The 15,158-nt window shown below is 33.6% G+C and overlaps 3 protein-coding genes across 3 annotated transcripts; 2 read left to right on the top strand and 1 right to left on the bottom strand.

The window, feature by feature from the left end:
* Positions 1 to 432: 432 nt before the first annotated feature.
* Positions 433 to 4,600, top strand: LOC112046193 (uncharacterized). The gene is made up of 5 exons (XM_024082744.2): positions 433 to 838; positions 1,543 to 1,693; positions 2,620 to 2,762; positions 3,288 to 3,473; positions 4,295 to 4,600. The coding sequence occupies exons 1-5, from the start codon at positions 646 to 648 to the stop codon at positions 4,474 to 4,476; spliced, it is 855 nt and encodes a 284-aa protein (XP_023938512.2). The 5' UTR covers positions 433 to 645; the 3' UTR covers positions 4,477 to 4,600.
* Positions 4,601 to 8,635: 4,035 nt separating this feature from the next.
* LOC112046182 (enolase) lies at positions 8,636 to 12,909 on the bottom strand. Its single transcript, XM_024082727.2, has 8 exons — positions 12,752 to 12,909; positions 12,367 to 12,463; positions 11,853 to 12,047; positions 11,234 to 11,486; positions 10,421 to 10,617; positions 9,861 to 10,109; positions 9,464 to 9,615; positions 8,636 to 9,099 (listed from the first exon to the last, which is right to left on the bottom strand). Exons 2-8 carry the CDS (start codon positions 12,436 to 12,438, stop codon positions 8,916 to 8,918), a joined length of 1,302 nt encoding a protein of 433 aa, XP_023938495.1. The 5' UTR covers positions 12,439 to 12,463; positions 12,752 to 12,909; the 3' UTR covers positions 8,636 to 8,915.
* A 273-nt stretch (positions 12,910 to 13,182) lies between these two features.
* Positions 13,183 to 14,104, top strand: LOC112046183 (PRKR-interacting protein 1 homolog). The gene is made up of 3 exons (XM_024082729.2): positions 13,183 to 13,411; positions 13,490 to 13,669; positions 13,814 to 14,104. Exons 1-3 carry the CDS (start codon positions 13,304 to 13,306, stop codon positions 14,066 to 14,068), a joined length of 543 nt encoding a protein of 180 aa, XP_023938497.2. The 5' UTR covers positions 13,183 to 13,303; the 3' UTR covers positions 14,069 to 14,104.
* Positions 14,105 to 15,158: the final 1,054 nt, after the last annotated feature.

Below are 15,158 nucleotides of genomic sequence, written 5' to 3'. Positions count from 1 at the left end.
TACCCTACCCCTAACCCTACCCTACCCCTACCCTACCCCTACCCTACCCCTACCCTACCCCTACCCTACCCCTACCCTACCCCTACCCTACCCCTACCCTACCCCTACCCTACCCCTACCCTACCCCTACCCTACCCCTACCCTACCCCTACCCTACCCCTACCCTACCCCTACCCTACCCCTACCCTACCCCTACCCTAAGTATGGGGGACTCCATAATTTTTTTTCTATTTTTGTATGAAAATCTTAATGCGGTTCACGGAATACATCTCACCAAGATTGAACAGTTCCGTTTTTGCCATTTGGCTACGGAACCGTCGAATCTTCATTACCTATTAATATTTATGTATTATTACCATTATTGATATTTACCGTAGCAATAAGGTCAGACAGCTTGTCGGTAGATACGTAGGTAATATTATTGATGCATACACACAGTAGGTACACGCAACCGATGCGTGAACATCAACGTCACAGCAGACCTACGGCGAATGGCCGGTTTATTAGAAACTGGATAATGTGAACAAAGCGTGCAATGTTTATCGTTTGTTATTACTTATTATAAGGACTTTGGCTTGGGCTTTGACTTTCATTTAATCATTATATCAACGACAGCGACACAGATTGCATCTGTTTCTTATAAAAATGTCGGAGGAAAAGTTCGAATTACGTGTAGTTAATTATATGAGCCCCACGCATCCCGTGGAGTTGTACGAGTTGATTCTGGAATTGTTGGAGGACGCCGTAGACTGTCATGCTGTTCTACAATACGAGAGTCGGAGTCCCGGACCGATACCTGGACGCGCTGACCCATTTAGCAATAACAAAATTGATCTCGGTAAGTACTGCTTAGCTTGGTAAATATGTACTTCTAAAACGAAGTTTAACCATTAACATCAATGCTAATTTATAAATAGGTACCAAAAATACAATAAATACATAATCGTACATTAATAATCTCGAACCCATGAGTAATTTGTGTCAACGGCTCCATAGTAATGTGGTTTAATTGCTACCTACCCTCTATTTTAATGTTATTAGTTGATAACGACAGATTGTTGACTAAAATGTTCTTTTTAATTAGGTAAAATTAAAGTTTGTTAAGTACTATAATTATTTTTCGATGTACGTAGGAAGGGATCCGTCTCCCTGCATCGCATGTGATTGTGATACTCGCTCTCATTTCATTTAGACCAAAACACTAAAATCAGGGGTACCAGGCAATGAAAGCCCGTTTTCTGTACTTGTTTACATGGACACTAGTACTATCATAATCGGTTCAGTAAATATGCTTTTATTCGTGCTTATGACACATAGTGTGCTGTTATTATAATCATCACTTCATTAATGACACTCTAACACTCCATTACAACTTTTCCAATATTTTCGAACACATAGGTGCTTATTAGTGTCGTTATTCATTTTAGTTAGTGTAGGTAGATAGATAACCACGTAAACCGACACTCATGGCGACCATGGCATATATGTTAATAAACAAATTAACATATTATGGAACGACGCATATTTTTTATTAACTCGCAGCGTTCATGACTGCGGCCGCATACATGAAGTTACGTGAAAAGAAAAATGAGTTCGTCGAGCTGCTTCCGGTCACCCCGGTGTTCGCGCATCAGATGAATGTGGAGAATAAACCCGGATACTTCTCGGACATAATCATACACTGCGATAAAAAGTGAGTTTTGATTAGATTTTCAACAAAACCGGACAAGTGCGAGTTGAACTATCGTGAAGCGGGATATATTTTGACCCCGTATTCTCACGGGAACGGGAACTACGCGAGTGAAACCGCCACACCGGCTAGTAAATCATAACTGTCTATCGTCATAGCCCATAGGTTAGCTACCTGCTTAAGTACTATTTTTTTATTCTTTACAAGTTAGCCTTTAATCTCACCTGTGATGGTAAGTGATGATGCAATCTAAGATGGAAGCGGGGTAGCTTGTTAGGAGTAGGATGAAAATCCACACCCTTTTCGGTTTCTACACGACATCGTGCCAGAACGCTATAGCTTGTCAACTTCGTAACACTCCCGATGGACCGCGCGGGCCAGGGGGCGCGTAGCGATGAATGGAAAACCCACGACTGATGCACCTTACTTCCCCGCACGCACGATTTCACAACCGCACAGTCTTTCCCCCCGTCGCCCGCATATCATAGGAGTGTCAACAACGAACTTGCTAGACTATAAATCGCTTGGCGGCAAGTCTTTTCCGATAGATGAAAACTAGTCATGGTCGAAGCCTTCCACCAGCCAGACCTGGACCATTCAAGAAAATCTCAATCGGCCCGCCGGGCATCGAACCTAGACCTCCTTTTAGTCTTGTAAATCCACCGCCTATTCCACTGCGCCATCAAACTTCACAGACTTAAAAACTTAAAACACAGAGGTTTTTAGAAATTCCATTATAAAAATTAATGTATTTATAGGTTTACAGTAAATAAGTACGTAGATTAATTGTTATCAACCACGTCAAGTTTGTGATAACGAGGTTCTAACTTCTATTATTACTCAATCGAGTTCCAACCACAATAATATCGAAACTAAACAAACGATTTTTATATAATAGTGTGGCAATTATGTTCTTGTTTAATTTTTAGAGCACACAATGTTAACACTTTGCTGGATCTTAGAGGATGCACTTTCGCATACAGCAATGAAGAATCTCTGAGCGGCAGTAAAATTGTGTTGAAAACTTTGAAAGGAAAAGGAGAAAACGCTTCTTTCTTTGGATCTCTTTTAAGTGTGTATTAATTGTGTCATTTAATAGTGCTACTTAAATGGATTTATTATTGTTTTTAGAATATATCTGTGGTCTTATTTATAGAAAATCAAAACAATGTGTCTACTGGATGCACCGATTATGAAGTGACTTATAAAGGCCTCCTTGGTACTTATGTTGAACGTTTTTTTTAATGTTACTCACTATTCACACTTGATTAAGCTTCCATTAAAATATACTTATAAAAACGTGCTACTCTACTGTAGGTATGTGTGTATAACGCAGTGGGTAGTGACCCGCTTACTGCATGGACGGCCGTGGGTTCGATTCCCACGACTGGAAAATATTTGTATGATGTTATGTAGTAAGTAGTTAATTATGTATCTATGTATTTTTAAAGAGGTATATTTATAATTGAAATGCTAACTTCATAAGGGACAATAAACCACTTCGTAACGTAACGCGTTACTTACGGCGCCACTCTGTCTGGCTTCATTTTGTCTCACCTATTTATTTACTCGAGTTGTCAAAAATTAATACTTACAGAATCTGGATCACATTTGGCGTCCGCGCAAATGGTGTTGTCCAAACAAGCCGAATGGGCTGCAGTTGATTCAACAACTCTACTGTATTCGAAAAAGTTTATGCAGGACGGCGGGAAAGAGATCATCACCTTGGAGACTCTGGGTCGTTTGCCGCCTTACCCTATTGTGGTAAATTCTAGATTGCCAGGTAGGACGCTTATACTGATTAGACCAATACACCTCGTTAGATGACGTAAGATAGTGTAACTGCCAGCCTCAAGTGGTTTAAAATTTATAAGAAACGTGCAATACGATTAGATACTTACTACTAAGAGCGTAAAATAACAAAATTAAACGTTAAAAATTCAACTTTGTGGTTTATCAAAATCGGTGTAGTGTATAGTGCTTTTCAGTAATTGATTAGAATATGTTTAGTTATAAATTATTTCTCCTGATGTTATCTATTGTCTATGTATGTTCATACTATATCATGTATGCATATCTTTTCTTAATAGGACGAGAGTTTAGATAGCCAGACTTTCTTCATTTTATAAAAGCTTTACCAGACGTAAAAAAGGCTACCTTATCTACGCCTGGTATGAACATGAGCTGGCAAAGTTCCAGCTATATTGACAGACGTAGGTCCGGTCATCACGGGCTTTTAGTCCGTATAAAAATTATTTTACCTACGAGAAAGAAATTCAAGTTACCAACATACTCGCTCAACTACTCTCTAACTCGCTAACAGCACCGAAGAGCTCCATGTTGTTCGTAATATGCTGCAGTAGTATTCATTGAATAGAAAGTCACACTAGTGCGTACACTGATCCGCATCGTACGGATCCGAATCTACATGAACATCTGTTTAATGCGATGCGTCCAATACGTATCTGTGAATGCTTATTTTAAAAGTCCTTATAAGGACAATCTCCAACGTCTATGTCCAGCAGTGGTCGTCCATGGGCGGATAATGATAATGACGAGTTTCCTGAATTAAAATTATCATTTTTTTGATTTGTTATGTTACAGATAGCATAAAAAATGCGATTAGCAAAGCGCTGCTGAGTTTACCACAGTCGATCGAGTGGAAGAGACAATTTGCCAAGTTCGGCATTATAAAGTTCGACAATAACTCCGATGGTGCGTACGATGGGCCGCCTGCACAGATGTGGTCCATCCAGAACGAAAAATTCAATGTTAGATATTATTAGACTGTTCCTAGTCATAAGTTTAGTTTACGTTTTATATATTCTCTATGTTGATTACACACCAAAAAACTAATAAAAACTCCCACTATTTAAGAAAAATATATTGAAACAACAACTCAATAAAATATGTACGTTTTTCAATTTTTCAACAGTAATTTAAGTTTCATCAATTAGGTTTTTCAATTCTTTGTAGGAGAATCTTAAAAGATATAATATCTGTCTTCTTTCCATACTGAATGTGAATGCTCCTCGGGACTTTTACAGCAAAAGCTGGTTCTTTTTGTACTGTAGGCTGTTTAGATCCCTCCTGAAATATGAATATGGACTGAAAATTGCTAGCAAGTCTCTATCATACTGATGGAATTGTTAACTCATCAAAGGCCTCCCTTGTTTTGACCCACCATGCTGCTCCAATGCAGGTTGGTGGGTTAAAATGATAATGTTAAATTCATTAACAACCAATATCAGATGTTAATGATAATGATAACTTGTTAAATAATGTAACTCAATAATAAAAGATGTTTTATTATATTACAACAACCATAACAATCTCATATAACTAGCAACTTTAAACAAAAATAACATTTAGTCAAATAATTTATGAAAATTGGGTGTGATTCAAATAAATAATACTTAATATCTATAATAAAGATTTACTACACAAGTCTATGGCTACAAGTATTAACTGATAACACTAAACGACTCCACCGCCATTGATGTGATCAATCTCCTCTTGCGACAGAGGTTGTCTCCTGTAGCGTGCCGGTAGGTCGATGTCAGAAATGGGTGCACTACTCATTGCTGCTGTAGGTTGTACTTGCACACCACCCTGTCGGTAAAATTTTACTATGTTACCATCAGATGAATAGGTGTATTCAAGTAGTCCCAATAAAACAATAACAAAGTCTGAACAAATAATTGTTACAAGTTTTGCTTAAATAATCTTTGAAAATTAGTGTTTATTAGTAATTTAAAAAATTCTGAAATTAGTGGGACTGACAGATAAAAAAAGTAGATTTTCACACCCTTTTCTGTCTCTCAATGTCTCATGACTATAGATGTAAATAAACCGATTAAAAACGTTTTAAATAAAATTCTGCAGTTTTAAACCATTTTATGGTTTAAAACTCAACTACGAAAATAAAATAAATGTGTTTTTTACTTCATTAAAGGATAAATTGTGGTCATCTGACATTGTATTTAGTTTATTAGGTAGTTAAAAAATTAAGAGTGCAAGAGTGTGAGTTTGGTTTTAAACTGATACAATTAGATTAGCATTGTTTAATACCAAAAAAGTACAATAAAAAAAAGTTTATTTAGTTGGTTTTAAACAGGTTTTTTGTTTTAAATGGAATGGTTATAAACTGGCCTTACGTCTATACTCATGACCTTCATAATAACTAAGATCAGACCTCAGTTAGGTGATAAATGGCACTAAAATGCGACAGAGTTAAGAAAGTATGGCATCAGCGTTGTTCCAGTCCCATCTCTTTTATACCAACACAATGAAAGAGATAGCAGTATTTTCGAAGGAACCACTATTAGTTGAATTTTGCCCATTTATCAACACAAGAAATGACTACCTACATTAGTTAATTAATAAGTTACAAATTGCAACTTACAATCCACTTGAGACTTTATTTAAAAATTAAAGTAAATCTTTCAACAAAGCCTTCATCGTCCTTCATATAATTTTAACAAAGTATATATTACTAAATTACTAAATACAATAATGTTATACTATAAATTCGACAACCCTAGTTGAAGACGTTTGCATAATAAGTTTTGATTTTCAAGATTGATTTTCAAACTTGTTGGGCAGTTATAAATGTTTTCGCGTGTGAGGTACTATTGTATTTTGTTAGCAATTACTGGCGCTGCTGCTCCAGATGCAGCGACGGGAGCACCCGCAGTGCCTGTTGGAGCTGTGGACCCATGAGACGGCGCCTGTCCCTTCCGGAATTTTATCGCCGGAACACGAGCAAGAACTGCAGTGATTCGCATTATAAGTATCACACGGAATAAATATAAATGTAATTAAATGTTTTTAACACTTAAAACAATTTGGCAATCCAAAAATTGTTGAATTTAAGTTTGATTTGACATGTGATTCCCAAATCCCAAACCAAATGTCAAATTGTCAAAATCAATTTCAATGACATTGACAGTGACAAGTGATTTAATTATGTGAGAAACCGTAGAGCAAACAATAAATTAGGTACTCTCCGCGAGAGCCGTACTAATTAAAGAAATAGTATCTACCACAAACTAAAAATACCATGGAACATAGAATTCTATTTAGGTACTTGTACCGAATCGTAAATCTATGCCTTGTAACGGTTATTTTCTCTGTCTACGATAAATATTAATATCTAATTTTTCGCCGAAGTTATCGATAATTTATTCGGTGTTCAATGTTCAACAGTGAAAGACATAAGCAAACTACGGCAGATTTAAGCATGCTTATTGATTTTGCCGTAGTCTCCTAATCCTCATTAAATACACACTTTGATAGACTGGTAAAATCCTAATTTTGCCAATCCATGAAATTATCTATAATCTATCTTACATAGGTACGAAAGGCTATAAGTACTGAGCCGATTTTGATGAATGAATTCCAAAATTATCGATATGTCATATCCTCGGTCCATGTAGAACGTAGTGATGGACTCTTTGGGTCTATGTCCCATTAAACTTTAGACAATTAAAAAGAATTCTTTTTGATGGTCTAAGCATCAAACCCACATGCCTGCATGCTATCAAAAACTACGTTTTCTGTTTAACATTAAATTTAAAACCAGAAGTGGGTATCGAAGCCGACTTTAGTGTCACAACCCAGTGCACCACTTGGTCATCAAATAATGGTTGTAGTAATTCAATTCAGAAAATTATCTCACCATAAAATTTTAGGTACTTGTACTGACTGACGTAAATCTATGTATCTCACATTAGCATCTACTTTTTAGTGGCCTGTAACTTTTTACTCAAATCGATTGATTCAAACCGGTTCAGACAAGTGTACCTAGTCCTATATATTGTATCAAACTAAGATTAACCCTTATTCAAATATTGGGAAATTATTTCCCACTTGACAGTACCGTAATATTTCTTTATTATTTCTTTACTGGTAACTCTAATCAGCACCAATCCAGGAACAAAATAATTTTACACACTTTTTAAATATTTTACTTGGCAACATTTTGGACAAAATTGCGTAATGTCATCGTATGTCAATGTCAAAGTCACAATTTGAATTTTTTGGTGCACAAAACCGGTTCTCGCAGGACTTTCGAAAATTTTTGTAGAAAAAAAATCTAGTAAGTACATAAACAATATATTGATGTAAACTAGACTTATTTTCTGAATGCTTTTTACGGTTTCTGTGCTTTTTGCACTGATATTTCTTGGATTTTATTAGGTGGGAAATAATTTCCCAATGTTCGTTCCTGCTTTGATAAACATCAGTGTCTTTATATATATATAAAATTGTTTGTCAGCTGTAATAATAACGGTATAGGAACTTGTAATACGATAGCGAGTAAGTCAAATTAGTGGCTTTTTGCAAAATTGTGACTGCGTTTATGTGATTTCTATGCTTTATTCCAAACGAAGCCACTTTTAGGACTTTTGTAACTATTTGTACAATATGCTGATAAAACTACATAATTGCCAACTTTTTATAATTTACTTTCAGCTATTCAAATATGGACGCAAGAAAGGAACGTAAAGTGCTCGCCAAGAAACTATTAGAAGAGGTTCTTAATAAAATATTATTTGTAACATTCTAGTTTCATTTTATTTTTATAATTTTATTCAATCACTCAATCATGTTATATTGAATTTTTTATATAAAAAAAATAAACAAGTCAAGTAGGAGTAAGTAATATGTATAGAATTTGTAGTAAAAATGTCCCAAAAAAATGTAACCATTCCGGATGATGGGAAATAATTTCCCACTTAATTATATTTTGCTTTTCCATACTGGATAATGGGAAATAATTTCCCACCGTAAAACCCCCATTTCCCCTCTTTTTATAAAAAAAATGATGTTTTTTTCGAAATCTACAAAGTTCTTTTACTTAGAAACCATGTTTAATTCATAATTTTATTTAAAAAAAAAATCCATTTGATTAAGGGTTAAGAAGAATATAAATAAAATCCGTTACACAATAACAGTTTTATTAAATAATAATTTATAATTTTTGCTTAAAATTAACAAGAATCGCACATTTGACACATACTCAATCCAAATATAAAATAATAAATTTAAGAAGCATATTTTGTAACATACTATATAAACCAGTTACATACATCCATACTACACCAGTTCACTATAATAAATACACGTGAATATTTAAAAATAGGGAGACTATATCCCTAAAATGTAAATGACATTCAATAAACACTAGATCATTCGTTTTGTTTAATTTTATAGCAGAATTTTAAACAGGGTTGCGGAAGTTCTTTCCTGCATATTTGGCAGCAGCGCCCAGCTCCTCTTCGATACGCAGGATCTGGTTGTATTTAGCGAGACGTTCGGAACGGCACGGCGCCCCCGTCTTGATTTGACCGGTGGACAGACCAACCACCAAATCAGCAATGAATGTGTCTTCAGTTTCACCAGACCTAAACAATTACAAAGATTATGTAAATAACAGTAGTGAAAACAAAAAAAAATGTAATAGTTTCTATTAATTAACTACGCTTTAAGTTTTACTTTTAGTATTATCAATAAAAAAAATAATTTTGCTATAATTATTATGAACAACATCTCATCATCATCATCAGACCCAATAATATCATAAATATTACAGTTCATGGAAGTGTAGCATGGTGTGGGTGACAGTTCTTCTTAATTATATTATTGTGAATCGCAGCAAGCTTTCAAGATTAAAATTAACTGTCACTTATGCTACAGTGCACAAACTGTAAACTGCAACATTTCATGGATAACAATCAATTTCTATTATATTTCTATTAATTTTATTACCTGTGAGATACCATGGTTCCCCAACCATTCTTCTTTGCCAACAAGTGTGCATCAATGGACTCAGTTACGCTGCCAATTTGGTTCACTTTCAGCAAAAGACAATTGCAGGCTTTCTTCTCAACTGCTGTTGTAATACGTTTTGGGTTTGTTACCTATAATGACATTTTTAAAACATAAGTGGGGTGGGTAACATAGTATTTCTAAGCAGGGTGGGTTGTTGTGGTTTTGTAGTAGGTGACCTCTATTTTTACATACAATTATGAGAGTAAGTTAAGTCAGTTATTGGTTCAATGGTTAGAATTGTGTCAAAAAAAATGAAAATTTACAAATGTTTTAATGAAATTTTAAAATGTTTTAAATTATGTGCAAAACTTTAGTAAATAAATTGTTTTCTTACAGTCAGATCATCTCCCACAATTTGGATGGGAGTGCGAGATGTGAGGCTTGTCCAGGCAGCCCAGTCATCTTGGTCGAAGGGATCCTCAATGGACACCATGGGGAAGTCCTTGATAAAGTCCAAGTAAACCTCTGCTAACTTTTCAGAAGATAAGTAGTCATCTGGGTTAGACTTAGGGTTCTTGAAGTCCAGATCATAGCTGCCTTTCTTGAAGAACTCAGAAGCAGCTACATCCATACCAATTTCAATCTGTAAATAAAAATATAGGGCTAACAGAAGAAGTGACATGTTATTAAAACAATGTTTTACGTCAGGTACACCAAGTATTAAAATTATGAGAATTATAAATATAGATTTGACTAAATAACATAAGGTCAATAAGAGCGAAACATCCAATATTTAAATTAATATCCTTGTTATCACTGTAAACGCAGTATTTAGTAAAAGCTGTGTTGAGGTTCTTTTAGTTAACACACCCAAAAGTATTTGTGCTGTCAACTTATTACATCCGAAGTCTTCAAAAAATACAACAACAAAAAAAATTACAATGTTTTTTTTACCTTGCCAGTATAACCAGCTTGTTGAATAGCATCTTGAATAAGGAACAGTGCATCCTTGTTGTTCTGGATGTTGGGTGCAAAGCCACCCTCGTCTCCGACAGCAGTGGAGTCCAAACCAAACTTCTCCTTGATGATCTTTTTGAGATGGTGGTACACTTCAGACCCCATGCGCATGGCTTCACTGAATGTTGATGCACCTTTATAAAAAAAAAACCACTTTACTGCATAAGTTATAATATAATGATGAAATGATTAAATTTTATTTTAAATATTAATATGTAGATCAAAGTTTAAGTAAGTAAGGAAAAAGGTATTTTAAAATATGCACTGTTGTTGATTATGCAGTACTTCTATTAAATAATAATATAATAATATTCTATAAGAATCAAAAAGAATTTTTCTATTTAGTGAGCAAAAGCACAAAGCATTTTAAATTAAATATAATGCCAATAGCTTTCTCAAAACATTTATCTATAATATTTAATTCTGTTAAATTTAATCAATTTTCTTGGTAGTGTTGTGAAATTTTATTGATAATTCTTAAAATTAATTTGCTATAACTTTAAAATGTTTATAACAATATAGAAAATCAAATCAAGTACTACAAGTAAAGAGGATTTTTTACATAAGTATAATATTGTTGTAGACACATCCTAGTTCTACTGGGATAACTGTATACAAAAAAGTGCTAATCTGCTAGGTAAAGAAAATGATATGCACCTAATAGTGATTGCATCTCTCAAAAAGTACAAAATGAAACTAAGCATTTGGACATATAAATATTGTACATCTAGTAAACTAGTAAATGAGTACCTGTGGGCAAGATCATGAACTCTTGCATGGCGAGTTTGTTACCAGCATGGGAGCCTCCATTGATAACATTAAATGCAGGCACTGGCAGCACTATGTTGTTGTTCCCAGCCAAGTCTGCCAGATGCTTGTACAATGGAACCCCCTTCTTAGCTGCACCAGCTTTGGCCACTGCCAAGGAAACACCCAAAATGGCATTGGCACCAAACTTTGACTTGTTTTCTGTGCCATCCAGGGTAATCATGAATTGATCAATCTGAAATAATTTAATCAATTAGAAGGATGTTAGTAATCATACAATTTATTTTAAAGTACTTTATTTTATATTTATTAACAAATTAATTGTTTTTATATGAACAAAATTTATAATAGAAACTACCTATTTTCAAATTTAAAATAAGATGGTTGACTAAAATATTGTGATTTTGATTTAAACTTTCTGAATATCTGAGAACATAAATAGAACCCATATTATAATATTATCATGTGCAACTTTGACAGTCAATTAACTCTGAACCTATTGGACTGATTAAGTTGAGATATTTAAATACATATTCAATTTTATATTATTACAATTGGTTGTAGAAAATATATTTTTTTATAAACCATGTATTATACAAACTTCTTTTTGCTGTGTCACTTCAAAACTCTGTTTCAGCAATTCTGGGGCAATAGTGTCATTGATGTTTTTGATGGCAGTTAAGACACCTTTTCCGTGATATTCACCCTTCACGTTATCTCTGAGTTCCAGAGCCTCGTGGACTCCGGTGGAGGCCCCAGATGGCACTGCTGCCCGGAATAGGCCTAGTTCTGTTACCTATAGATATAATATAAAAGACATACTTTTTATTTAAACTCCAAGTTTCAATTTTAGTTGACAGTTATATATGCTATAAGTAAGCAAGAACAAATTATAAAATAGTGGTGGATTCAGGATCGAGTCAAAGAAATTTCAGTAAGACTAATGAAAAATCCTTGTAGATGTATCTTAACAGTTTTGAAATGAACAAACAACTGTGATGATACATAGATAAATACAGTATTCATTAAAATAAAGATACATATATCGTAAATTTTCAACCAAATTGATATACAAAAATCAAATTATACATCTTAGAATAAAAATTATAAATTACCAGGTCAACTTCTACAGTAGGGTTGCCACGCGAATCGAAGATTTGACGAGCCTTGATTGATTTGATCGGCATTTTGATGTTTGAATGTAGCAAAACCCTGCAAAAAAAATGAGTTATCATAGATATGATTAGTTACTATACCTATCAAGTTGCACACATAAGAAATTAAATTGGTTTTATCACAAGTTTGTTTGAAGCTTGTATCTAATAAATTAGGATTCATAAGCACAGTAAAAAAGGCACGTAAGACTACTGAGATTGCCAATAAATTATTTGTATTTCACGACCATTATTTTTACCGTCTTTTTAACTAAAAAGGTTTAAATATCATCACTGTAATAACACCATTATAAATTACTGTTTATATTATGCAATTACAACTTACTTTTATGAATTATTTAGAGTTTTCGTCAAGTTGACTTCTTTAACCTTTGCAAATAATTGAAAATTGCTTTCGCCGGTTGTCGAGTAGGAATCGTTTGACCTCCACAAGGTGAAATTAGGGATGTGAAAACCGTAACAAAACGACATTCGATAGTAGGAGAGTAATAATGCAAAGTGAATGTTGAAGTGTTAAATAACTAATATGAATTTATTTACATGTTTTATACCATCTTACATGGCATTTTCGCGTAATGTATTCATGAATATGTAATTAATTAAAGATTATTTTATATTTGGGTGATTCCTAATAGTTCATATGCTCACGATTCCTCCGAGCTGAGTTAGCTAAGATCTTGGATTCAATGAAATGAATCTGTCCACTTGTCCAGTGATCTGTCAATGTACGTCATCTTCAATAAACGTCATAATGTAGAATACGTAAGTAGTTTACTGTTTGGTCGTTAGACGTCAATCAAAATAAACTTCAAACAAAAATAATAGAAACGAAACGTAAATAAATTATTATTATTTCGATTAAGATAGATAAATAATCATGAGTACAAAAGATAAAGAAGGGGGAGATGAAGAAAAGAAACCTGTTGTAATAAAAAACGCAACTGATCTTCAAAGGCTAAAGTTAGAAAAACTAATGAAGAATCCCGTGAGTGTAAAGTTATTATTATTATTATTAGTTAACATTAAATTGCTAATTAAGCAATGCATTTCCTATATTTTTTAGGATAAGCCAGTTGTGATTCCTGACGGGCCTAAGCAGAAAACCCTTGCTCCGCCGCCAGATTTTGTACGAAATGTAATGGGATCAAGTGCTGGTGCGGGTTCCGGAGAATTCCATGTATACAGACATCTTCGAAGAAAAGAATATGCGAGACAAAAGTTTATACAGGAAAAGAGTGAAAAGGTAAAAACTCAAAATTCTGTTTCAAAAAATGATAATATATCCCGTTGTTTGCTGTTAAAATTGCTATTCGAATTTTTCACTTTCTTGATTAGTGTCTATCAAGTATTTTTTTTATATAACAATACTATCATTATTTCATTCCAGGAAAAACTGGATGAAGAATATCATAATAAAATAGAAGAAAATAAAATTAAAGCAGATGAAAGAACAGCTAAGAAAAGAGCCAAGAGATTAAAGAAAAAACAGAAAGCAAAGGTCAAAGCAAAAAAGCCTAAAAATACAGATAGTAATTTAACAGGCAATCAATCAGATAGTGATCAATCTAGTGATGAAGCGCCTGAATCAAATGAGAAAAACAATGATTGCTCCAAATCCAATTCCTCGAAAGATAATGAGTAGGTAGAAATATAAGAATATATATTTTTTTCAATTTAATTTGTGTATTATTTTGCCTTCCTTATCTATTTTACAAAAAATGATTCAAGTACAATAAATATCACAGAAACTTTATATTGTAAAAAACATGTGAACAGTTTCATTGATGAAATATTGCTCTGCTTACTCAGCTCATTTCCTGATTATACAAAATATCTATTGTTCTAGATTCTACTATTGGATTGTAAAGTACTGACACCATCGATACTTTTATATAATAGACTGACACTTACAGCATTATAAAAATATGAGTGAAATTATAGTCAATTTACATAGTTATAGTCAATGATAATTTTATTCTATAGATTGGTTATGTCCCTACAAAATCACCACAATAAGTGATCTGAATAATAGGCTACAAAAGTGAGCGGACACATGCACAATTTTTATCTTTAATTCCATTATTTATTTATGTATATTTGTATAATTTTCACACTTCCAGAACACACAACTCTACATTGTAGACAATATTTATGTATTATTTATTTAAATAACGTTTGTTGTTGACTAACATTGAGATGTGGAAATTTTCTCTTTTGAGTGCCTCATTTTTCATGACCTAGTAACACATCTAACATCATTGGTTTTAAGGTACTTGTACCGAATCGTAAATCTATGGGTTTTAGTAGTATAAATTATATGCTTGCAGTGAACCCAGACCTTGCAATACAATGAAAAAGTAAGAATAGCTTAGATTTTAGGTACTCTGTACCTACTCATAAATCTATGGATAATAGTTAAATGATTTGCTCTAAAAGAATTTGTGACATTATAGTATGTACTAGTACGCTATAGAACTAGTTTTACTCTGTGATTTTGCCTACATAGATCATGTGTTAATCCAAGTTAATGTGTTAATGGTATAACAACTAGTTGCTATTTTGGATTATAATTTATGTAATCTGGAACATAGGTAGACATATTTTAATCCCAAGAAACATGAGGACATCACCCACCCACAGGAATCAGGATAGGAATTTCTAACAAATAAAGCATCTGCAGCATTAAGCATAGCAGGCATCACTTGTGTGATTTCACATTAACAAATTGTTGA

The sequence above is a fragment of the Bicyclus anynana genome, chromosome 14, assembly GCF_947172395.1.
Source record: "Bicyclus anynana chromosome 14, ilBicAnyn1.1, whole genome shotgun sequence".
In the NCBI taxonomy this organism is placed as follows: domain Eukaryota; kingdom Metazoa; phylum Arthropoda; class Insecta; order Lepidoptera; family Nymphalidae; genus Bicyclus; species Bicyclus anynana.
Note: the sequence above shows the minus strand (reverse complement) of the source record. Positions and strands in the feature narration are given on the sequence as shown.